Below are 27043 nucleotides of genomic sequence, written 5' to 3'. Positions count from 1 at the left end.
TAATTTTCATATTTTGGGGTTTGTTGAATTTTGTTTGTCAAACCACCATTTATGACTTTGCTTTAACTTAATTGTCATGCTGAACATGCTTTCTCTGCCAATGTTGTCAGCGTAGATGGACTGTTTCAGTAACTATTAAGAAAGTTAATTCACAGTATGGGAGACTTTCATTTTTAAACTGTATTTCATTTGTTAATAAGCCAGTCTATTAATAGTTTTTTTCACTGGTATTATTTGGAGATGCGTTCAGCCATTTTAGTTGTTAACCAGTAAGTGAGCTTATTACAATATCTCAGTGATTCCTGATATATGTATATTGTTTATTTTCTATTATTTCCAGACCACACACACCTTTACAGAATGGAAATGTAACTCATTGTGACATCCAGAAACCACAATGCCTAAGAAACACTGTTCATGTTTGTGCAGATTAAATTTATTTGCATTTACACTTTACACTTTGCCCAAAGCGATGTAAAAATCTGACTATCAATAGAAATTAAAGTGCATTATACTGTGTGTGTAGTTCATCCTGACGAACATGGTCCTCAGAAATATGTTCAGAGTGAGCCCTCCTCTTTTTTCTCGTCTCTGTGCTGCCCATATGTCAAAGTCTTTGTGCTTTTCAAGACAGCGAGGCGACAGAAGGAAAAAAACAGCTGGATCCAAGGATCAGCTCAGCTAGCTATCAGCACATCAAGCTAGCTCATTCTCCTCGGCTGCCTCACTTCGACAAGGTACAGTATCCTAAAACTGTCCGTTAACCCGTAGAAACAGGTCTTTATCCCGGCCCCGGGGTCGTTTTTACCTGAGCTTTCTGTTTTGACCCAATTTTCCAACTGCCTGGCTGTGCTAGTCAGTTAGCTTCCACATTAGCTTGTCTGGATGCTGATTAGCGAGCTAGCTTAGCTTAATTAGCCTCCTGCTGCTACATGAGCAGGTATCAGCGGATTAAACTGGAGGGATGAGGAGAGGAAAAGCCACCTCAACTCACTTTACGGTCAGATTTTTAATCTGTGAAATAGAAATTACGCAGCTTCAGTGACTATTGTGTCTGTTTCATAGTAATTCTCAGTATAATACTAATTATTCAGGTAAATTACCTGGAAATGAAGCCAAAATCACCCCAAACTTAGTCTCCAATGTTATTGTTTTGTGTTTTCTTTATCCTGCTGGTAGTTTTCTTTTGGTCATTTATCATAAAATGTCATGTTGTCAACACTTTTGTCATTAAAACAGAAATTAAAAGTAGATATTTACCAAATAACCAAGCTTGGCACTTACCTTGAGGCAATATTATCTCCAGTGGTGGAAAGTAAGTTAATACATTTACTCAAGTACTGTACTTTAATACAGTTATGAGGTACTTGTACTTTATTTGGGTATTCCCATTTGATGCTACTTTATACTTCTATTTCACTACGTTTCAGAGGGAAATATTGTACTTTCTACTCCACTACATTTATTTGACAGCTTTAGTTACTTTTCAGATGAAGATTTGACACAATATTCCCAATATTTCACCAAAAATAAAAGATCAGAGGAAAAAGTCCAAAAACTGAGAATAGATTTGTGTATCAGAACTTTGTTTTTTCTTCTTTCTTCTCCCATTAATTATCTCACCCTTCAGATTTATCTGGTGACCCTTTGGAGGGGCCCGACCCCTAAGTTGGGAACCACTGGACTAAACTAGCTAACTGTATATAAAGTAGTGTAAACTAGCTCCACCTCCAGCAGCTACAACAGTAACATGCTGCTCTAACACTGATGCTTCACTATTAATAATCTAATGATGTCATATATAATAATATATCAGTCAGAGGGACCAAACCACTACTTTTACTGCAATACTTTAACTACATCAAGCTCATAATACTTATGTACTTTTACTGCAATACTTTAACTACATCAAGCTCATAATACTTATGTACTTTTGCTGCAATACTTTAACTACATTTTGCTGCTAATCAGAAGTAGGACTAAGTCACACATGTACACAAGCAAGTCTTAAGTCGAGTCAAGTCGAGTCTCTACTATAAGTAAAATAAGACACGTCAAGTCATACAAGATTCTGATGATCTACCTCAGTTTCCACATTTAAATGAGTTAAACGACATTAGTGGTGAAAAGTTGAGTTTTATTTTCAACATTAGCGAGAACTGTAGCAGCCTGCTTACACCTTATCAACCTTACTGATATTTTTGTGGCAATCAAAAATAAGCCTCCTAAATGGACAACAATGGAGAGTGGGGCTCTGAAATTATACTAAAGCCATATAGCTCTAAACCTAGAGGATTGTAACAGAGCGGGCACACAATCCAAATTAATAATGGCATTTCATGAGAAGACTAACGTTACCTGTAACCATTTAGTCATGAGCTGTGTTAGCTAGTAATGTGCACACACAGTCTTCTCAATAAAATGCATAATCGATTCAAAGCCAAGTATAGCTCAAACTTAACGTTAGCTTTCTAGCTAACTCATTTTGTTAGTTTTTAATCACACTTTGCTTTAAATGATTAATTAGACAAAACTATTTTGTAAAATGTTAAAACTTTATGATCCTATCTACCTCATGAAGCTGGTTGAGAGAAGGCCAATAGTGAGGAATCTACAATATGAAACATTTTTGTTAACAACATTATTCCACATGTGTTATTTCATAGTTTTGATGTCTTCAGTATTGTTCTTTACAATGTAGAAAATAGTAAAAAATAAAGAAAAACCTTTGAAAAGCTTCACATTTCAGAGGCTGCAACAACTAAATGATTGGCTTTTTATCTTAAAAAATGACGATTATTCAATTTTCAAAATAGTTGCAGATTTTGTCAATTGACTAATCATTCCAGCTCTAGTGCATTATATTGAAAGGTTTTCCTAATGTTTTATCCATCCCATGTACATACATGAGGGATGTGGGTTAAGAAACAGCTTCAACGTGAACTGCTGCTAAAACCAGAATATTTCCTTTTCTACATTTCTGTTTCTACACCTGCTCAATAACCAACAAACACCATGTAAATTAGACCAACTTGAGTCGTTAGAAGGAGGATTTTCACCTGACCTCTGAGGGAAATGTGAAGAAACATTTATCTTATTTCACTGTGTAGAAAAAGTAATCAAATGTCCTCAAATCTCCCGTCTTGGTCTCTTGACTCTGCTCCAGAACAACATCTGATCTCTCATCTGATTGTTTTTGTGTCTCACTGCCTGGAGGGATTTGGACTCGTCACATAAACACAGAAAGTAGACGTCCTCCTCCTTTTTTTGGATCTGTCTTATTTTTGATGTCGGGTACAGGGCTAAACTATTGTTACCAAGGATGTTAGGCTTAACTGTTTCTCAAAGCTGCAATCAGAGGTTTTATTTTGACCCGTTTAGTTCTGCGGTCTCTCCCACACAGTCTGAAAACAGCTCCACTTATACATGGAAACTCTTTGGTGCTTTCTGAACTTCCTGTGGCTACAAATAGAAGTTTGATAATTTCTAAACATAAAGAAATGGTTGTAATGTGCTGAGAGTGGACACAAACAAGTTGAATGAACACCTCTGACATTCTTTACAAAAACAAACATTTGCTGCAGTTTGGCTCTTACAGTCACAGTCATGAGAGAAACAGTAAATCTCAGGTCATCAGTCTAAAATTTTTGTCATGTAGAGCTGCAACAACTAGCCGAGTCGATTAATTAGTCGCCTGTTTTGATAATCGATTAATCATTTGGAGTTTTCTAAGAAAAAAATGTCCAAATTCTCTGCTTCCAGCGTCTTAAATGTGAATATTTTCTGGTTTCTTTAGTCCTCTATGACAGTAAACTGATCCATAATGAAAATAATGGTTTCGCAGATCGAGACGTGTACACCAACAGCTTCAGCAACTGTGTCAAAATTCTGACTGGAAGCACTGAAGTAAGAAATACAAGACCAAATTCTCACAGTTTGACTGCTGCTATGACACATAGCTGCAAACCAACCAATCAGGATACAGCATGACATGACTCATAATAAAGTAAAAGAAAAAACTGTGGCCACAGCTTTTGATTTGCCACACTTTGAAAACATGAGAGCAGTGTAGGTGGATGACAGCGATTTGCTGACACGTCTCTTGTTGGCCTTTCTTAAAAAAATTTCCACTGTAGCGCTACGATTCAGCAGATACTGCTGACACCTCAAAACTGATAGGCAGCGCTTATTTGGTTTAACTTTGAAATTCATTCAGATGAGGCTGCACAAAGTCATTTGTTGGTAGTTTTGTGCAAATTAAGTCTTAAACATTGTGCTGAGAATGGATGTAATAGAAATACTGGCTGATAGGATTTTTGAGGTTGATACCAATATTGATATTTGAGACATAAAGAAATCTGATGATTATTGGCTTTTTGGGGAGCATTTTTGCCTTCGTTGGACAGTGGATAGTGAATTGGCAGACAAGGAACAAGGGGAGGTTGGGTAGGATGGGTATGACATCCAACAATGGTCCCTGTCTGGAACTGATCTACGGACGTTGCGGTTATGTCGGCTGACATAAACGTTGCTACCAAAATATCTGCAATGAGCTAATATTTAGCAATGAGCCATTTATCAGTTGGGCTCTACTCAGAATGACGTGTGTTACTGGCACAAAGTCTCTGCTGACAGTGAATGCCTCAACAAGAGCAAACTAAATACTTTGAGAAAATGTGCAGCAGTAATAACACTCCCCGGCCAGTAGATCAGTCAGTAAATCAGCCTGAAATTGATCTATAAATTATTATCAGTGATCTTTACAGTATATGTGTAATATTGCACTGGAAGCTTCTTAATAATAATTTAGTCATGTTAAAGTTTTTCTGTGTTTTTCTGTAATTTGAACCTGTTGAGTCAGAATTTTGGCCTGAAAAAATAAATAGTTTGAAAACTTCTTTTGGGACTTGTGATAGTTGTGAATTGGTTGTTGTTGTTTTTTTGTTTTTATGTATTATACACTAATAATTTAATTTATAAAACAAAAAAGCAGTTCAGCAAAGAATATAATAACAAGTTAGAACCCTTACTAGCACTTTTATCACAAACAGAAGCTCAGTGGTGCCAGTTATTTCTTGCTCGGGGGTTCTTTGACAGATTGTTTGGGGTCGGTACTTGTTCTTGTGTTGGGTGAGGCTGCGTCTTTAAAGCTTTGGGCGCGCTGCGAGTCATGCTGCTCTCTGATTAGTCCTGATTATCCTGCTGTTTGTTGCCTTTGATCACAACAGCTCAGGCAGTTTGTGCATTTGACAGTTTGAGCTCTAAACACTTTTAAACCTCCAGTTTCACTGAGCAGAAGAGGATTTTACTTTCTTCAGAACAACACGTTCTACATTCAGCCTTTGTTGGTCGGTGAGAGGGAAAAATCCTCCTCAGAATAGAAGTCAGATTTGTTGTTTCCACAGTTTCCTCTTTATTCACTGAGCAGCAGTTTGTCATCGCAGTAAGAATAAAGTTACAAAAAATAACAAGAACACAAAAAGCTTTCAAACACAAGTTTTCCGCAGGACTGTTCTGTTTCCTGCAGCCAGTTCCTGTCTTTTATTTCCTGCTGATCATATCACTGTTACATTTATACCCAAAGGTGATTTTCTTTATTATATTTTATGGGTGTGATGTAACGATGCTGCTACATAAAAATAGTACAAGCTAAAGTGTATTCTGGCTTTTATTCAGTGGTTACCAAAGTATGTGTTTTCCTCAAGGCCAGGAAGACTCACAAAAGACTTAAAAACAGAGAAGGTAAAAAATATACATTTCCCTAGTTAACATGAGAGATAGAATTGATTGTGTAATTGTATGTCATGTTCTTCTTTATTCAAATTGTCCGTGTAGCTTTGAATTTTAGCTCACCAATGAAATAACAGCACATTTATTCATTTATCACAATAAAAATAACACATTCAGAGCTGTTCTTAAACTAAAATCATCTGCTGACACTGTGCGTTGATGTCAGTAAGTCAATGGGAATGAAACACTCATGAACTTGATGTTTCTTACAGGTAATAGGCAGGTGAGTCGTCTTCTAGCTGCCGATTGCCTCTGATGATGTTATTTTGTGTGTTTTGTCTGCAGCTGCTCGTGAGGCTGATGATGTGGTGTGAAGATGGAGGCTCCTGAATACCTGGACCTGGATGAGATCGATTTCTCTGATGATTCAGTGGTCAGTACGACAGGAACAAGCTAACAAATGACACAACTGCAGCTACTGCACCCAAAGTGAACTTTTATCTGCCTTTTACGTAACTCCTACGAACCATTAGTGCCGCAGCTTCACCAAACTGCTGCTATGTAAACATATGCTAAACAGCAGGCTTGTGACCAAAACAAAACTTACTGTAACTATCCTACTACTATATACTACTGTAACTATTCTACTACTATATACTACTGTAGCTATCCTACTACAATATATTACTGTAACTATCCTACTACTATATATTACTGTAACTATTCTACTACTATATACTACTGTAACTATCCTACTACTATATACTACTGTAACTATCCTACTACTATATACTACTGTAACTATCCTACTACTATATATTACTGTAACTATCTTACTATTATACACTACTGTAACTATCCTACTATATACTACTGTAACTATCCTACTACTATATACTACTGTAACTATCCTACTATAATACACTACTATCACTATCCTACAATTATACACTACTGTAACTATCCTATACTATATATTACTGTAACTATCCTACTATTATACACTACTGTAACTATCCTACTATAAAACACTACTGTAACTATCCTACTATAAAACACTACTGTAACTATCCTACTATTATACACTACTGTAACTATCCTACTATAAAACACTACTGTAACTATCCTACTATTATACACTACTGTAACTATCCTACAATTATACACTACTGTAACTATCCTACTACTATATATTACTGTAACTAGCCTACAATAATACATTACTGTAACTATCCTACAATTATACACTACTGTAACTATCCTACTATAATACACTACTGTAACTATCCTACTATAACACACTACTGTAACTATCCTACTATAATACACTACTGTAACTATCCTACTATTATATACTACTGTAACTATCCTATTATACACTACTGTAACTATCCTACTATAACACACTACTGTAACTATCCTACTATAACACACTACTGTAACTATCCTACTATTATACACTACTGTAACTATCCTACTATAACACACTACTGTAACTATCCTACTATAACACACTACTGTAACTATCCTACTATAATACACTACTGTAACTATCCTACTATATACTACTGTAACTATCCTACTACTATATACTACTGTAACTATCCTACTATAATACACTACTATCACTATCCTACAATTATACACTACTGTAACTATCCTATACTATATATTACTGTAACTATCCTACTATTATACACTACTGTAACTATCCTACTATTATACACTACTGTAACTATCCTACTATAAAACACTACTGTAACTATCCTACTATTATACACTACTGTAACTATCCTACAATTATACACTACTGTAACTATCCTACTACTATATATTACTGTAACTAGCCTACAATAATACATTACTGTAACTATCCTACAATTATACACTACTGTAACTATCCTACTATAATACACTACTGTAACTATCCTACTATAACACACTACTGTAACTATCCTACTATAATACACTACTGTAACTATCCTACTATTATATACTACTGTAACTATCCTATTATACACTACTGTAACTATCCTACTACTATACACTACTGTAACTATCCTACTATAACACACTACTGTAACTATCCTACTATAACACACTACTGTAACTATCCTACTATTATACACTACTGTAACTATCCTACTATAACACACTACTGTAACTATCCTACTATAACACACTACTGTAACTATCCTACTATAATACACTACTGTAACTATCCTACTATTATATACTACTGTAACTATCCTATTATACACTACTGTAACTATCCTACTACTATACACTACTGTAACTATCCTACTATAATACACTACTGTAACTATCCTACTATTATACACTACTGTAACTATCCTACTACTATACACTACTGTAACTATCCTGCTACAATACAATACTGTAACTATCCTACTACTATATACTACTATAACTACCCTACTATTATACACTACTGTAACTATCCTACTATTATACACTACTGTAACTATCCTACTACTATATACTACTGTAACTATCCTACTACTATATACTACTGTAACTATCCTACTATTATACACTACTGTAACTATCCTACATTTATACACTACTGTAACTATCCTACTACTATATACTATTGTAACTATCCTACTATAATACACTACTGTAACTATCCTACTACTATATACTATTGTAACTATCCTACTATAATACACTACTGTAACTATCCTACATTTATACACTACTGTAACTATCCTACTACTATATACTACTGTAACTATCCTACTACTATACACTACTTTAACTATCCTACTACTATATACTACTGTAACTATCCTACTATTATACACTACTGTAACTATCCTACTATTATACACTACTGTAACTATCCTACTACTATATACTACTGTAACTATCCTACTATTATACACTACTGTAACTATCCTACTACTAAATACTATTGTAACTATCCTACTATAATACACTACTGTAACTATCCTACTATAATACACTACTATAACTATCCTACTACTATATACTATCGTAACTATCCTACTATAATGCACTAGTGTAACTATCCTACAATCATACACTACTTTAACTATCCTACTACTATATACTACTGTAACTATCCTACTATTATACACTACTGTAACTATCCTACTACTATACACTACTTTAACTATCCTACTACTATATACTACTGTAACTATCCTACTATTATACACTACTGTAACTATCCTACTATTATACACTACTGTAACTATCCTACTACTATATACTACTGTAACTATCCTACTATTATACACTACTGTAACTATCCTACTACTATATACTATCGTAACTATCCTACTATAATGCACTAGTGTAACTATCCTACAATCATACACTACTTTAACTATCCTACTACAATACAATACTGTAACTATCCTACTATAATATACTACTGTAACTATCCTACGATTATACACTACTGTAACTATCCTACTACTATATACTATTGTAACTATCTAATTACAACACACTTTACAATAACACTCCAATTTTGCCTTTTTTTTTTTTTTTAAGGTAAGCACATCGTCCAATGAATAACTTGGTAAATGGTACAAAGGTAATCAGTAAATTGCCAGAGATAAAAAAAAAATAAAGTCTAGGCTACCAAAAACTGAAAAATAATGTAAATTTCAAAGTTTTAAAAAGGCATTTTTCATGGATTAAGTAATGTTAACAACACAGCTATTCTGCAGCAATAGACGTAAATTGAACCTTGGTGCAAACAATTCCTGCAGGTGTCTTAACTTTAGTTTATTTGTTTTTTTTAACCTTTATTTATTCAGGGGAATTTCTTTTTTCAGGAACATACCCGCTTACATTCATACAGTTACACATTGATACCTGGAAACTTCCCAGTACAACCACAGTCTGATCTACTGCCACTTAGCAGCTCCACTGGAGCAGTTTTTGGGTTAAGAGTCTTGCTCGATGGCACCTCAGTGGTGGTAATGAAGGAGGGGCATGCGCTGCTTCTTCATTGTCCCCACCCAGATTTTTCCTGCCAGTCAGGGGATTGAACCGACGACCCTCCAGTCACAAGCTTGCTTCTCTAACCTTTAAGTCACCACTGCCCCATACAACATACAAACCCTCTTTCTGTATAAAATCATGGAGGAGGAAGCATGATGGTCTGGGGCTCTTCTGTTGGATCCAGACTTGCACAGAATGACTGGCAGCATCCTGCAGAGCCATGCAATACCCTCTGGTTTACACGTAGCTGGTCAGGGGTTCATCCTACAGCAAGATAATGATCCAAAACAAACCACCCGGCTGTCAGAACTACCTTAGAAGAAAAAACAAGATGGTCGGCTTCAGATCAAGGAACCAGCACAGTCATCGAGCTGGTTTGGGATGAACTGGACAGAAGGGTGAAAGCAAAGCAACCTACAAATGCAACACATTAGTGGGAACTTCTGCAGCAGTGTTGGAAGAACTTTCCCAAAAATATTCGATTTCCACTGTAGAAAGAATGTGTGTTCTATGTCCAATTGTTTATTTCTTCAATGCTTTAATTTCAGAGCACGTTGAGACCTTAAACCCGAGGTCAGCAATTAGGTTCAACCGTTGGCCAGATTTTTTCAGTACTGTTTATTTGAGGGCTGCCGTTGTTAGGGCACGATGATCACAAGTATTTTTTGATATGTTTTTGTTTGTATGAAGCAGTTATAGTGTTTTATCTGAGGGCGGATGTCATAATTCCCATTAGTCAGCCACACACAATAAACAGTGGCCTGCTTCATTTGTGGTAGAAACTGAAGTACTGTTATTAGCACAAATCTGTTCTGGTCAGATGGGAAAAAGTATGTGATGTGTGTGTTATTCATCTAAGTGTTACAAGAGGTTACAAGCTCATATTTATTGGGATTTTGACGAGCCTTGTATTTACATTATCTACTGTAGATTTGTGAAAAGTGATGTAAAGGACTTGATGCAGTCTGTAAAGGGGAAAATCTCAGTAGGAGGGCCAGATTTGCCCACTAGAGATGTACCAGTATACTGTTTCTATGATATACCGCAGTGAAAAATTCCGCAGTATCAATACTGTCAACCATTTCCATTACTGTGATTATTGTTGTATTCAGAGGACACCATGACAAAGAGCAGCTCGCCTGCCTTCATTACCAGTTTAATTTTGTTTAGCCACAAGGAAGGGGCTTTCTACTGGTCATACAGAGACAGAATAACCAGAGAACAAGGCTCCTGTCTGTCTGGACAGGACTTTCTGAATTAACGTTACTTGTCAACCCACTGAAGTGTGGCTAACTCACGGGTGTGCAGTCATTACGTTCAGTGAAAGAGAGCAAAATTTTATCTGACTGACAAACTGCGTCAAGATCTCAGGTGTTCTTCCTCACTGGTTAGCTTCAGCTCTGCCTGTAAGTATACAGTATAGGCTACCTGTTATTATGCTCTGTGTGTGCTTCTAAATAAGGATATGTAGCATGTAAGAAACACTGTCTTGAACTTTGAACAACCTACTTTTGTTCAGTGTTTAAATTGTTTTTAATGTTATTTCTTATGCAGAGTCCCACAATCTGAGGCGATCATGGTGTGAAATAATTTAACTATATTTTAGCATTAATAGTAGGATTATTGCAATAATATCGTTTACTGATTTTCGTGTGAAAATTTGATACCGGCACATCCCTACTATGTACATTTCAGTAAAAACTTGTAAAATGGAGGTGTTAGTTTTAGTGTAACTGCAATATCTCATAGTATTTTGTATTTTTACTTAGTGTGAATCTGCAGGGAGGTTTGAACCAGAATTTAAAAGCATCTCTTTGTCTCCAGCATGAACAAAATACTAAAGTTCAGGTGCAGTTTTCAACCAACATGATGCTCCTGAAAGATAAAACTTTTGTTCAATTTTATTTCTTTGCAGGACTGTCTAATTACAGTTTGCTGTTTCCTGATGTCTGTCTGTCTCTGTCTTCCTTTTTGCAGTATTCTGTGACGTCTCTGAAGAGCATCCCAGAGTTGTCCAGGAGGAGCGATGGCCAGGCTGAGGAGAGACCAGGTAACTGAGTATAAAAATGTTTTTTTTAGTTCGAACTAAGTTTAGTTCAACTTAAACTGTGTACCAGATGATGTCCTCCTACTTTTTATACATCTTCAACTTCAACAAAGTCTCTGTCTAATCTCTGAAGCACATTGTCTAAACTCATCTCCTCGTCCTGCAGCTCCCGCCATCAACTGGAGTCGTGGAGTTTCCTCTCACAGCGGAGGGGGAATCAAACCCACGGGGCTCGCCGAGGTCCACAGTAAGTTCCGGCCGGTGAAGAGGGTCTCCCCTCTCAAACACCAACCAGAGACCACCGACTCAGACTCTGATGGGAAAGTCCAGAATCAGGGGCTGGGCCTGGGGGAGCCAGGGGAGGACAACAAGGATGACCAAGGCTCCAACAAAACAACTCACGCCTCCTCCTCCTCCTCCGACGGGCCAGGAGGGAAGGCGAAGAGCCTGGGTGGCGGTGTGGGCGTTGTCGGAGGGAACAACCCTCAGGCTCTGTTTGGGGAGCTGGAGCACTACGATCTGGACATGGACGAGATCCTGGACGTGCCTTATATCAAGTCCAGTCAGCAGATGTCCACGCTGCCTCGCGTCCCCCACGACAAGCGCTCGGTGACGGGGAGCAACCTGAGCGGAGGCACCCTGGAGAGGAACCGTGGTGGAGGGCTGAAGAGTTCTGCGTTACCCCACAATGAGCCTCTGAGCCTGGGCAGCAGCAGCTCACAGACTCCGGTACACACTACAGATTTATAAATTAATGTCTTACCAGCTAAATGGAAGTACAGACAAATAACATAAAATAGTGCATATTCTATGATATTCAGTATTCTACACATAATGGACTCAGCCCAAGTGGAAACTCAAAATACCTCCCCTGACCTGTACGTCTCATTACATATAAATTCTGCATCAGTAATCAATTCAGACTTGCACAGTGTCTAATATATACACAGTTCTGAGTGGCTGATGATAAGTCTATTAAATGCAGCACACAGGATGCATTTTATAGCTCTTACTAGTTCTCTGACACCTGCTATCAAAGGTTAGTGCTTTTATTCAGTGAGGTTTAAAGATTAATAATTAAATTACAATTTTTCAAAGCTAATAAATCCCCAACTCCTTTTCTTCTGTTCTCTTTCTCATCACACTTGCACCTGGTCAGCTACTTGGGAATTATAAAATGTAAAATATGTGCCCAGTTAGGGCAGGATTTTTTTTTTTTTTTAAATCACAATTGAAATTTAAAAAGTTAAGTTTTTATTTGTTACCTTAAGGTGTAGAGCTGTCAACAGTTTGATCATGGTTCACTCAGATATTGATACTCACATTTTACATGACTAAACGGCAGTTTTCTTTATTACATTAATATGTGGCAACAACAGTTTGTACCTTTTATCTATAAATGATAAATGTAATTTAATTTTTGAATATTATTCGTTTGGAAAATCTGTAAGTATACTACCAATATATTATTTTGCTAAATGAGAGTGAAACTGGTAATATTTCCTGTAGAAAACTTAAGTTAGTCTGTGTTTAACACGCCTGACACCAACTTAATAACTGGAGTTACATTTATAGAAGATAACAGCACTTTAAATTGCATCTTCACATGAACTGATGTAAATTGTAATTACTTTAGTATATTTGTATATTAATGCAGCCACTTTGTTTCCTTGAATTATATTTTTTGCCAGTGAGGCTTCAGGTTTTCAGTTTACTCAACATTTATCCCATAAACATGTAACTCACAATAATGCTTGTGTTTCAACATTTAAGTTGTTTAAAGCATTAAAAACAGGTTAAAATATTGAATTGTAATAGTATTTCTTGAATTGAACGTGACCCAGTTGTTTTTGATATTTTTTTGCAGTATTGTGTTCTGTCTCCGGTGAAGTGGTCGGACCTGAGGAAGTCCAAGTCGATGGATCCAGATCTGCACCACCTCCACCGCGCCCCGGCTGGAGGAAGTTACCAGCCAGAGCTGCACTCCTCCGGCCTCCTCAGCTGCTCCTCCTCCCTCTCGTCTTTCTCTGATGCAGGTAATTCACAAAAATACTATCATCTTTTCTTCTTCCTCTTAACCCTCTCCTGGGGGACAAAAAATGTGTCTAGAATTTCCTAACATTGATAATGTAAGGGTGTAAGATGATCTGAAATGTTTTGTTTGTTAAATGATGTCCAGACAAGCTGCTGTCTGCGCGGGTCTACCCAGACTCTCAGAGCCAGAGAGCAGGCGTGGAGCCTCCAGGGGGCCCAGGGATGATGTACCCCCTTCCTGGGTGCAGTGTGAGCAGGCAGGATAGCTCTAAGACCTGGACTCCAGGACAAGGAGGAGGTGGAAGTGGAGGTGGAGGTGCAGGAGGAGGCGGTGGTGGACCGAGGGGGTTTGGTGGGGGCGGAGGAGCAGGAGGGGAGGTGGACGAGGAGACCAAGAAGAACCAGAACATCATCAACATCGTCAGAGAGGGACAGATCTCACTGCTGGTGAGTGTGACATCATCAGAGGGAAGTAACGTGAGCGAGCCGCCGATGTCTGATGTTTTGTCCTCCTCTTCCTCCTCCTTTCCAACCGCCGCTCTTCCCCTTGTTGCTCTCCCTTTTCTCTTCCTCTGCATTTTCCTCCACCTTCATCTCACTCTTCCTCTCCGCCCTGATGTTCCTCCTTCTCTTTGATTCCTCTCCATCCTCCTGTTTGTCCTCCTCCTCCTCCCGATGCTGCAGCCTCACCTGGCGGCTGATAACCTGGAGCTGATCAGAGACGAGGACGGGAACAATCTGCTGCACATCTCGGCCAGTCAGGGTCACGCTGACTGTCTGCAGCATCTCACCTCTCTGATGGGTGAGGACGGCCTCAACGAACGCAACAACCAGCAGCTCACCCCCGCCGGCCTGGGAGTCAAGGTCAGTCTGTGTGTGTGTGTGTTTGTTTTCATTCTCAGGCGTTAATGTGAACATACACAGAGACAAACAAGAATGTATGTCTTAGTGTGTTGGTGTTTTGGTTTTTACACAGGTTTCAGCTGCGAGCTTTAAGCCTCTTTCAGACCTGCATGTCTCATGTCTGAATGAACACCTCACCTGAGTAACTGTTACGTAAAAGTCACGACGACGATCTCACGAGGTCGGACCTGAAATGTTTCTGTAACGCTTTTGTCAAACGGGCATGAAGGCTGCAGCAGCACGAGTTCAAACATGCAGAGAGAGAAATGCACGTCTTGTTTCACCTTCTAACTTCACTGTAGTAAATGTAACATTTCAATCATCATCTCTTACGCACAAAACCAATGTTAAAAAACTAGGAAACACTGTAAAATTAAACGTGATTTTAAGGTGTTGAGGAGATTGATCTCCTTATATCAGATCAGTCTATAAAAGCAGTTTTTCCCCTTGTGGTGCAACTTACAACCACTGTAATAATCAGACCAGCATGCCCTCTCTATGTTCTCTATTTTCATTCATGCCAACTGTTTGATAAATGAATATCCAGCTTTCCGTACAGCATGTGAGCGAACAGGAATGAAACTGAACGTCTTGTCATTCAGGGCTTGTGCATGTGGGACTTTCTAAAACAGGCAGCAGAATTCGCTCTCAAATAACATTAAATGATTAAGCCGATGTGAAAAGTGTATCAGTGGATTCACTGTGATGCTCATTCACCAGGACTTCAACAGCAAAATATGTTTTAAAATCCGTCAGCGATGCAGCCTGAGAGAGAGACTCTTCTGTCATCTCTGATAAAAGCTGTAAGGAGCATTAACATAAAACTCTCCATCACTTAAATAGATAGATGAAGCCAGGAATGTTAGGTATTAAATGTCTGAAAAGGGATTAAGAGGTAAAGGATCAAACAAAAAGTGAGCTGTACTGTTGCGCTGGGTGTCATATTCCTTCACTCTCAGCTCGTCAAACTAGCAAAGCAGCAGAAACAATGACGTGTCTACCCAACATGGAAATGTTGACATAGAAATTACACTCGACACGCTGATTGCAATGAAGGAATATTTCACCTCATGTGACGCTGTGCCTCTTTAATATGTTTTTGGATGATGTGAAGTTCTACAGCACAAATGCAGAAGCTAAATCATCGACAATAATGAAGAGATAAAATCCCAATCTCATCCTTTTAAAGCAGTTGTAATCAATATTTTAATAATAACAATGTGTGTAATGTGTTGGTTGTGGCTCGTAGTGATGAACTTACAGAGAATTATCAGTGACTCTGCAGCTCCTCTCGGCTTTACGGAGCTTTACAGTGAGTTTCAGCTCATTGTTTATCTGTCCGGCTGCAACTTTAAGGTTTTGTTTCACTCTCAGAGCTCTCATAGCGTTATTTTTGGCCGCAGCAGGCAGCTGTTTTCAGAGAAAAAGCTCTTAAAAAAGCCACTGTACACTACCTGCTCTGCACCAAACAGCATACAGACACAGTTAGCTGTAGACTAGCTGGTGAACATAGTGGAGCATTTAGCAGCTAAACAACTGTGTGCTATCAAGTTCAACATATCAACTTAAAAGCCGATGAGATGTCAGTGTCGTGTTCACTACTTGTTTCTGAGCAAAATGTGTGGACAAAACATCACTTATTGCAGGTTCAAGTCTCCTAACAAAGTGGTTGTTAGACAACAACAGTCACATGTTTTTCAGTAAAATAGACAAAGGTATACATTGATAAACTGAATACATACATTTAAGTTACCCTTCAAATAAAGTCTTCAGAACTGAGAAGCTTAAAATGGTTCAAAGAATCCACGAGGAACTTTGGACGAAATTACCTCAATTTTCCTCAATCTTGAACTTGCAGGTGAAAGCACTGAAAGGCCTGGAAAAAACTTATCACATCTGTATTATAACAAGGACCTGCAGACATTTGATTGGCTGTCAGCAGCTGGTCAGTGAGATCATAAAGTTTGAAGATGGAGGTTTTTGATAAAATGATGTAAACTTTTACATCAGCTCTGTTGGCAGCAGCAGCAGGAAGTTAAAAATGAGTCTGTGGAATGAAACTGAGGAAAAATGAACGCGGTAAATACTGAGCAGTCCTGTTTTGTTTTGACCTGCAGTGGAAACGTAGCTCTTGATTGGCTGCCAGACAGGATGTGTGTTATCTAGAGACAAGCTTGGGCAGCTGTGTGCCGAGTCCTGATTGGCTCTTATCTTCAAGCGTCTTGTTTATTCACTCAGATTAACAGGATGACAGATTTCTAACTACCTGGTCCTCTGTGTAACATGTTGTTTAAAATATGTGTGTGTGTGTGTGTGTGTGTGTGTGTGTGTGTGTTCAGAACGGTCATCTGGAGTGTGTCAGGTGGATGGTGAGTGAGACGGAGGCCATAGCAGAACTGAGCTGCACCAGAGAACATCCCAGTCTGATCCACTATGCCGCCCGCTATGGACAGGTAACACACACACACACACATGCATATAAACACACAGGTATCAACATGAATATCCACAAGTCCTTGGAAAGTATCTGTAAATGTTTTAAATTGAAGGCAGCAGAAACAGTGTGACTCTTCCAACCTTTTGTGTCCATCAAATATTTGACTCTAAACCAATAACTCTTTGACCGTGTTTAACATCTGACATCAGAACAGGATATAAGTACACATTCACCCACACTATGTTCATGTAAAAGACCTTGATCTGTTTTAGAGGGAGGACTGTGTGCAGTTTGAGGGAACTCATCTGGTTATCTGTCTTTAACAAGGACATTGTGTGTGTTTGGTTAGATTGGAGGATTGTGTTTTTTGACCTGTTTTGATAGAGGAGGGTAAGATGTCTCTCTCTCTCTCCCTCTTATCTTTCTCTCTCTATCTCTATCTGTCTCTCTCTCTCTCTCTCTCTCTGTCTGCAGGAGAAGGTCTTGTTGTGGTTGCTTCAGTTCATGCAGGAGCAGGCGATCTCTCTGGATGAAGTCGACCAGAACGGAAACACCGCCGTCCACGTCGCAGCGCAGTACGGACACCTCACCTGTATACAGGTACGACCGCAGGAGAGTCACAAATCTCAGCCAGATGATGTTGTTCTTCTTGTTGTGTTTCATTAGATCAGGGGTTTACAAAGTCTGACACTGTAGGTCTGCCTATTTGGAACTGCAGTCCCCATAATGCTTTGGGGCATGTAAACAGGAAGTATAGTGTTGCTATAGATTCTGTGAGTTAGCTGTGGACTACAACTTGAGCCCTGTCTCTTTTTTTTTAACCAATATTTGTTTACATTTTGCAAACTGGCTCCATTGCAGTGTAGCCATAGATATACAGACAACTAGTCCTGAAGCCTCTTTTTTGTAATCTATACCTGTAAGCAGATTTATGGATGTTTATTCGTGATACATATCAGAGATGATGGTGTAAAATATGTGTATCGTGTCTGTTATGACTCAAAGAAGGAGTAAGTTTTAACACAAATTGTGGCCTCTTGCCAGTGTAAAAACACTTGCTCTGCTCTCCTTCAACTCCCTTATGCCCCCCCGGGGAGGTGCATCTCACAGTTCGAAATGCTCTGCATTAGGTCTTTTGACATCCCCTCCATCACCTTTGCCTCAGCACTAGCAGATACGTAGGTAGCACCATATGTCACACAGTTTAACTTTACCTGTAAAACTAAAGGGGTTCAGCCTGAGGGGAGGATTTTGTTTATATATGACTTGCATTTTAAAAAATGTTAACACATCACCTGACCTTCCACCATGTGCACTGTTTTGGTGTAAATGTCAACATAAAGCCCAAATTTTTGTGTTCCTGACCTATTTTTCCAGACGTCAGACCCTTTTCAACCTCCACTCGTTCACTTATTAACTTATTATAAAAATCCAGTTTTTCACTCTGAAGCTGGTTTTCCTACAGTGGAAGCTGAGTGTTATTTTCCTGGTAGGTGGCACACCCTGCTGACGGAGAGGCGGATGTTATCAGTCTCGTCTGCTTCCTGTTGGCCAGCCAGGTCGCCAGTCAAAATACTGATAATTAATGATCTGTTATAAAGAAAAGAGCTGCTTTTCCTCCGCAAGCCAAGTAGATCTGTACTGAGGCGGGAACATTTTACGACACAGAAACAGAACTACTAATAAAATAAGTAATAATGGAGATAATGATGTTTGTGTTCTGAGTCGTGATGGAGAAACAAGCTTCAACGTCTCAGATCTCAGAGCAGCGATTGTAAACTTCTCCCTCTCCGTGTCCAGACTCTGGTGGAGTACGGCTCCAACGTGACGGTCCAGAACCAGCAGGGGGAGCGGCCCTCCCAGAGCGCCGAGCGGCAGGGACACACCACCTGCGCCCGCTACCTTGTTGTCGTGGAAACCTGCATGTCGCTTGCGTCGCAGGTTGTTAAACTCACCAAACAGCTCAATGAGTGAGTTACAATGTTTTAACATTTGAAGTTTGTGTTTTATTTATCGTTACTATGAATCCTCGTTACCAAAGCAAGAACTTGATGACCTGGAAGTTAACGTGTCGCCGCTTTCACAAATTCTGCCGTGTTTATGATGTTTCCGATCCGCTTTGGGGAAGAGTTCCTGGAACTAAATATGGGCTCTGCTCTGAAGTCAAACTGATGTACTGTAACCACAATTTATGTCATCTTGTTTTGCATGTATACATAATGGGAAAAGAGGCTTTTTAAGTACTATTTCAGTTTCAAGTAGACCAGTTGACCACAGGTCTGTGATGCAAACTGTTTACAGTTGCTGTTGGTTGAAATGTTTCTGTTTCACTGCAGCTGTAGTAACATTAGCTTTCCCAAAGGTAACTTTGCTGATTTAACTTTGTCTTTGTTTGTCTCAGCTACAGCGTCACACCATTTCATTCACTATGAATCAGAAGTCATTTGCCTCTTGAGGCGTTGTAGCCGACAGTGAATCATACCCACTAAAACGTCTGCATCTGTTGTATTCTATGTAAAATCCACCACACAAACTCTCTAGAAAAGCACCAGTACCATCACTACTTTCTCTGTCTGTATGGTGCGTCCAGTTTATACTACAGGCACTGGTAAATGATGCGATGCTACATGATGCGGCCAGTAAAGTTCATTTACATCTTACATTACATTTTGTCATTTGGCAAACGCTTTTATCCAGTGACCCATAAAGAGCATCCCACCTGTGTTTGCAGTCCTGCTCCTATTGCTACTGCTGAAAAGAGCCACATAACATCACATACACCCTTAAGTGATTTTAATTACACTGACATTTAAAAGTGATAATGTTAACATGTGATTTGGTGGCAGTTTGTGAAATACAGTGGAATTACAGGTTCTTAGCAGTTCTGGGTTATGGTCATCTCCAGGATACAGATAGTGAGGTTCTTGCAATGGAAACTTCAATTTTTAATTTTTGTTTCAGTTACAGTAACTGAAGTCTCTGCTGAAGAGTCTTTCAGTTATTGTTTTTCTTACTGTCTAGTTTTTCATCCCTTTGTGTTAGTTGGAACTTACCAACAGCTCATCTGTTACAGTTACAAATAATATCATTTCCAACATTACTATCACTGTTAAAAACTTCACAGCTGTATGTAGGTTGTGTGTCTGTCGGTGTTAATCCTGTTGTGTGTGTTGTTGGTCATGCAGACAGGCAGCAGAGAAGATTGCTCTACAGAAACAAATGCAGAGACTGATGGACCCCAACAAAGCAGAGGGGACACCTTCCAGATCACCCAAGTATAACACACACACACACACACACAGCTCTAACATGCTGCTCATCAACTGTAGAGTCTTTAGTTATATCATTTTTATGATGAAGGGAGTGTAGATAGATTTACACCGGGGAGTAAGTCTGAAAAATGACAGTTTTTGACCAGATAAACCAATCTCAGCAGGGCAAAGATTGCAGTGCGATGATAATAACTTCCCTCCAGGAGAACTTGTGCTTATGAGATGCAATATGAACAACAGTGGCTGTGGCAGCAGTAGTTGCAAGTGATCACAGTAGTAACAGCAGTTTTCAAGTGAGCAGTGCAAAAGAAACAGCTGAAATATTTACCGCCACCATGCAAAGGTTTTACATTCTGTATATGTTGCAGCAAGTAGAGTATATCGTGTGTATCATACAAGTGTAGGAATGCAATCAAGGTGTGAAAAGTTATAAAACATGCAGGTCGTGTTATTTTATTACAATTTTGTAATACAATAATAATTATAATTTTAATTTAATTTAATTGAAACAGGAGGTCAAGCCCATTTCAGAGTTAAACTAGGTTGATTGCCTGTGTTGAACTTGTTTGCACAAACCCAATGTGTTTTATTAGTTTGTTTTTTAGAGTAGTAGTAGTAGTAGTAGTAGTAGTAGTAGTAAGAGTTTCAGTAGTAGCATAAATAGCAGCAGAGACCAGTAATGGTCAAAATAATTGTGGCAGCAAAACAAATACATACTATTTACAGTATCAGTAATGATGTTAACAGTAGTAGCAGCATTGTAGGTGTTTGCATTAGTAGCAGTGTTGTTAACAATTTAAGACAATAACAACATAAAATAATAAAAGAATGTAAAAGTAAAGGAGAATTTGTGTCTCTCTCTGTGGACTACAGCTCCCATCAGCCCTCAGTGGAGGCGTGGCCAGAGATGATGCTGACAGCGGAGGGGACTCCTGGGGACGGTCATTGGTTGGTTCGTCAGGGAGGGGTGGGGCCAGACTCAGTGCTGCGGCAGCTGCTGGGGAAGGACGCGCCGGAGATGCTGTGTCCCAGAGAGAGGCTTCCTCTGGCGGGTGGCTTGAGCAGAGACGGCCCCGGGGCCCCTGGGGCCCGCAGGACCGGGCTGGTGGAGAGGAGAGAGCTGAAACTAGCAAGACTCAAACAGATCATGCAGCGCTCTCTGAGCGAATCAGATTCAGACGGTTATCCACCGGAGGAAGGTAAAAGTCAAGGAGCCCCAACCACAAACACACTGCGACCTGATAGGCCGTCCCATCTGCCAATCACAGAGGAGGAGCCAGTTTCCAACCATCTCCATTTGATGATGAGGAAGCACCTCCCCTCCTCCTCCTCCTCAGCAGCAGAGAAGAAGCAGGCGTTTTCTGTCAGCGGGTCAAAGTCGGTGGACAGTGGTGGTTACAACCCCTCCCCCACCTCCAGTGACCCCGACGCCACAGACGGAAAAACACCTGATGCTTCCAGCGACGCCCACGACGCCGCCAATGGCCAGAAAGTCGCCACCAGCCCCAAGAGCGCTCTGAAGTCGCCCTCCTCTCGCAGGAAGACATCTCAGAACCTCAAGCTGAGGGTAACGTTCGACGAGCAGGTCCACAAGAGCTCCAGTCAGGAGGCGGAGCCAACCAAAGGGCATCATGGGAAGGAGAGGACTCCAACAGGAAGCTCTGAAAGCAAGCGGCCATTCGGGGCGTTCCGCTCCATTATGGAGACGCTGAGCGGGAACACAAACCACAGCAACAACAACAGCGGTGGCCAATCAGGCGCCGCTGTGAAAGTTTCTACCTGTCAGAACTCACCTGGCAGGAAGTCAGAGAGTAAAAGCAGCCCAGGAGGAGGCAAGGGCAAGAACAAGACCAGTAACGTTTAACTGGGCAGCGAGCACATAAGGAACACGCCACGCTCAGGAGCAAACAGCAAGAGGCAGCAGACATGAGAAGTTTATAGTGAATTAACCCAAATGCAAAGAAACGTCATGTGACATCTGCTGGAATCAACAGGAATTAGTTTTTTCCATTAATATTAGCGTCTCTGTTAAGACCTTCACAGTCAACAGTTTCTCATGTTCTTTGCCTCAAACGTTTGACTCTCGACAGTTTTTATACAGTTTACGGACTGAAAGACAGAAACAGAAAATGTCTCAGCTGTTATTGTCTCTTTGTCATCTTGTTCAAATGTATTTGATGCTGTTAAACAGACAGAATCACTTTAAAATGAACGAGAATCATCAGTGTTTTGGTGAGACTCGAGGATTTGTTTTTAATGACGAAATGAAAATGAAGGACGTTTATTTGTGTTGTAATCAGCGTTCCTGCAGAAACCTCACATTTCCTGTCCTCGTTAGTTTGATTTTACACCAGAACGCAAAACATTCGTCTTCTAAAATGAACCAAAACAAATGTATCATTTTTAAAAGATTAACGGTTTCTGTTACTGTTACTGTACTTTGTCCTCTTTACACTAAAGATGAAAAATATTTATGTTTAAGCACACAGTTATATGATTTGAAATGTTTAAAATGTGGTTATAATCACGCACGTGGTCAATGCACCAGCACAAAAAATCTTTTTAAAACCACTGTATATATATAGTAGTATTTAAATGTTGTTTTTTTTTTCATTATATTCCACACTTTTTTATTTTTTATTTCCATGGTTATTATCTATGCAGTATTTTTGGCATGAAGTAGACGTTAGTTGTGTGATGTGCTTGCGACGGGGAGGTTGGAGGACGCACCTTCTACAGCGGCTGACAAACAGACCGATCATATAAACTTTTAAGAGAAGAAGAAGTTGAAACATGTCGATTCATTCCAGAGATTGAAACGAGAGATTAGAAAAGATAAACTCAAAGCTGGAAACTAAAAGTCCGAGGCTGTAAACTGATGGTGTCGTCTGTCATACTCTGGACCTCCGATGGTGAATTTTCAGACACAGTGTTTATTACTCACAACAATCTCACTGTAGAGGATATTAAAGATAGAAATAGAGGTGCAACAGTACAAAATCTAAACTGCTCTCTGTGAACCTCAGCTCTCTGCATGTGGTTCAGCACATTTTTGGCACAGCAAGTGGCCAAAAAAGTAATTATTGGCACTCAAACATTGGCACTGATGCTCAGTCATTACTGCAAAAGACTGTTATCTGCATGTTTTCAAATAGAAACTGTAAAAAAATGTTTACTGAGACCAGTTGCATATTTATAACTAACCACAAAAGACCACTCCGTCGATTTATCGTTATCCTCTAGAGCTGCAACGATGAATTGATAGTCGATTGAAAGAAAATCAATCATCATTAATGTTACTAAGTTATTTTTTCAAGCAAAAATTTCTAACATTTGCTGGTTCCAGGTTTTCAAATGTGAGAATTTGCAGCTTTTGTTATAGTAAATTGAATATTTTTGGACTGTTGGTCGAATAAAAAACAAGACATTTGCAGACGTCACATTATGCTTTAGGATATTGTGATCAATATTTTTTATTGTTTTCTGAAGTTTTTACAAACATGAATCTGCAGATTAATCTATAATAAAAATAATATTTAGTTGCAGCCTTAATGCTGAACCGAACTTCCTGTACAGAACAGTTCAGAACTGATAAAGATGTAAAGTTTGTCCTGTGTGTGGCGCTGGAGGAAAGGTCATGAGTTCATCAGAATCTAAAATATGTTTTAATTTTACAAACCACCACACCCTTAAAGGAACATTTTGGGACATTTGCTTATTTGATGTTTTAATGAGAGTCGGATAAGATAGATATTTTATGCAGCTCTTTGACATGTTTCATTTCATTTATTTAGACAGAAATATTCTTCATATGTTTATACAGTATATGGTCTAAATTATACCTACAGTATTTTTAACAGGTAATTTTCAGTAAAAGAATACTGCATTTAACAAAAAATAGCAAAAGTAAACAAATTTTAAATGTTAAAAAGTTGCACAGAATTCAAATTGGATGAAAAATTGGATTCAGAAGAAGGAAATCTGTGTAAATTGTTAAAATAAAGAAGGAGGAAGAATTTCTTATGTGGGATTTTATTCCAAATTTTAGTGTATGTCCAGAAAAATGATCTTAAACCATAGTTATTAAAAGCAGGTGTGGGGTTCAGTTCAGTAAACTTATCTTGGCGCAAAAACTGGAAGCAAATGTTTAAAAAACGTAGCAGCCATCCCATAAACCTCACTACTAACACAGCAACATCCTTTTCCTGCCTGTTTTAGTTTTTATTGTGTGTCTGTGGTGTGGAAACACTCGCAGGTTACAGCCTGGACTCTCTGGTTCGTAGTTTTGGGAGAAACTGGATCACGACTGTCGTGTTTTCTCATGTTTATGTTCAAAACAACACGTAGCAGAACGTTCCTGATCCAAACTCATCAGACGGTGAAGAGTTTTTCTGTTACATTCTTGTGTGAGACGTTCACATACAGTCAGGATCAGTAAGAATCTGCTGTGCAGTTTACTCACAGTGACCTCTCTGCTGTCTCTGTAGGTTTACACACTCACGCTCGGGAGAATTTAAAGGAGCAGTCCAGTATTTTTAGTGACTTCTGCAGGGTCAGATGAGAAGATGAGTATCAGTTTTATCTCTGTGTGTCCAGTACAGAAATACACTACATAGCCAAAAGTATGTGGACACCTGAACATTACACCCTGTAAGAGTAACAATAGTGTAACGTGATTGTGACACCATGTTCATTAATGCTGCTAACAGCCGTCAATCTTCTGGTTTCCAGCAGATGTTGGCACCTGGCTGAAGGGGTTTGCTCCCATAGTGAGGTCCAACACTGATGTTGGTGATGAGGTCTGGTTCACTGGTGTCGGATGGGGTTGAGGGTCAAGTTCTTCTACACCAAACTGGCTCTTTATGGAGCTGCTTTGCCTCCTAAAGATAAAAGTAAAGGAATATTGCAGGAAATTTGGCAATTTTAAGTTGAAATGAAGAGAAAATGACGACAGCATTTGTCTTTTTTAAAGGTATGTTTGTGGGGAAAAGTTACTTTTTTCTCCTTCTGTCACAAAATCATCTTTTCTGTGTCAGGTTGAAATTAGCTCATTGTTTCTGCATCTGGTGTACAGATACAGTAATCTTACAGATTTTCAGTGTTTGCAAAGATGTTTAAAAAGATTTTTAGCTGAGCATATGTAAAGTTCAGTCCTAAATCACCTCACATTTAAAGTTGGGTTTGTGCACGGTGGCATTGTCATGTTGTAACAGGACTGATGACACAAAGTTAGAAGAACACTTGTCTAAAATATCGTTGTGTGTTGTAACTTTAAAATTTCCCTTCGTGGGAGAGAAGGGGCTCAAATCAGGAAAAACATCCCCAGACCAAAAGTGCACTAAAGTACTAGATGCACAGAGATGAAAGTGATATCAATCCTCTCAATCTTTGCACCCAAGGGACACAAGTTCAACCTCAGAATCATAACTTTGCTCATTCACGCACTGTAAAAATCTAACTTAAGATCTTGGCTCATGATCGTCAAATTTCTGACTTTTTCTCCTGTAAACACACTTGGATGTGTAAAATCAGTGAAGTTCCTCTTTAATGATAAAGAAAGAAAAGGTGAGCACAGTTATCAAGTTAAAACAGGAACTTCACTGGTAAATGTGGTTCTTCTCCATCTTTACTCAGATCCGGACAACAACTTTGGCTCTTGTGTTTACTTTCAGGACATTTTCACATTCTCTCGGCTGGAGTTTGCAGGAAAATTATTCCCGTCTGCATCGCCTCAAAATATTACAGTTGTGTCATTGCCAAAAACAACCAGTATTCTGTCTGTGGGATTGATCGTATTGATGAGATTGTCTTTGAAATGCAGTTTGTTTTATTTTTTCGTAACCACTCCTTCAGGACGCTTCTACAGAGGAGACGAACTGAATTGTACCTTTTTGTTGTATTTTTTTTAAATGAACTCTTCAGATGGACAGTGTTGCTGCATCATGTTTACTCTCCATGCAAAAAAAAAAAAAAAAGATGCAATATCAGTGAATGTTTGAAAAGATTGTCTGATGTGAGTTGAGTTTTTTTCTTTGTTTTTTACTAACCAGCGTGTACAGAGACGGACGGCTGCTCTTCTGCCCTTCTGTTATTTAAACTGATGTGAAGGCTGAAGACAAACTGAAATAAACTGTTATAATAAAAAATATTTATGGAGTCTTTTTTTGATACTGAAGTAAATTAGAGTTCCATGATCAGAGCAGTAATTTATCAATACTCCAACCAAGACTTGTAATCACATTGACTTTTTCTTCACCGGAAATTTGGTACAATGTAGCTGAAGGGCTGCAACTAACAATTATATTCATTATGGATTAATCTGACAATCATTTTCTTGATTAACCAGTTCATTCTTTTTTCTAGAAAAGGTCAGAAAATGTGAAAAATATCTGTTATAATTTCTTAAATCGCAAGCTGATGTCTTCCAATGTCTTGTTTTGTCTGACAAACAGTTAAAAATCCAAAGAAATTCCGTTTTCTATCATGTATGAAAGGGGAAAAAAACTACAACTAACAAATTTTTGGCATATTTGTTTAAAAAATGACAGAAACAATTATTCAGTTATTAAAATAATTGCAGATTGATTTTCTGTCACTTGACTAATCAACTAATTGTTG

At 38.9% G+C, this 27043-nt stretch overlaps 1 protein-coding gene across 1 annotated transcript; it reads left to right on the top strand.

Moving 5' to 3' along the window:
• Positions 1-589: 589 nt before the first annotated feature.
• On the top strand, positions 590-26573 carry sncaip (synuclein, alpha interacting protein). The gene is made up of 12 exons (XM_067573308.1): positions 590-737; positions 6076-6163; positions 11710-11782; positions 11946-12508; positions 13647-13815; positions 13959-14260; positions 14498-14677; positions 17056-17169; positions 17628-17753; positions 18954-19123; positions 20339-20428; positions 21299-26573. The coding sequence occupies exons 2-12, from the start codon at positions 6107-6109 to the stop codon at positions 22287-22289; spliced, it is 2835 nt and encodes a 944-aa protein (XP_067429409.1). The 5' UTR covers positions 590-737; positions 6076-6106; the 3' UTR covers positions 22290-26573.
• Positions 26574-27043: the final 470 nt, after the last annotated feature.

This window comes from Thunnus thynnus, chromosome 2 (genome assembly GCF_963924715.1).
Source record: "Thunnus thynnus chromosome 2, fThuThy2.1, whole genome shotgun sequence".
Taxonomy (NCBI): domain Eukaryota; kingdom Metazoa; phylum Chordata; class Actinopteri; order Scombriformes; family Scombridae; genus Thunnus; species Thunnus thynnus.
This window is presented reverse-complemented; position numbering and strand designations above follow the sequence as displayed.

Excerpts from the sequence above, each read along its gene's own strand:
- sncaip (XM_067573308.1), top strand. The coding sequence starts at position 6,107 with ATGGAGGCTCCTGAATACCTGGACCTGGATGAGATCGATTTCTCTGAT. Across the intron at positions 14,261-14,497 it reads AGGGACAGATCTCACTGCTG|CCTCACCTGGCGGCTGATAA; the intron begins GTGAGTGTGACA and ends CCGATGCTGCAG. Across the intron at positions 17,170-17,627 it reads ATGCCGCCCGCTATGGACAG|GAGAAGGTCTTGTTGTGGTT; the intron begins GTAACACACACA and ends CTCTGTCTGCAG.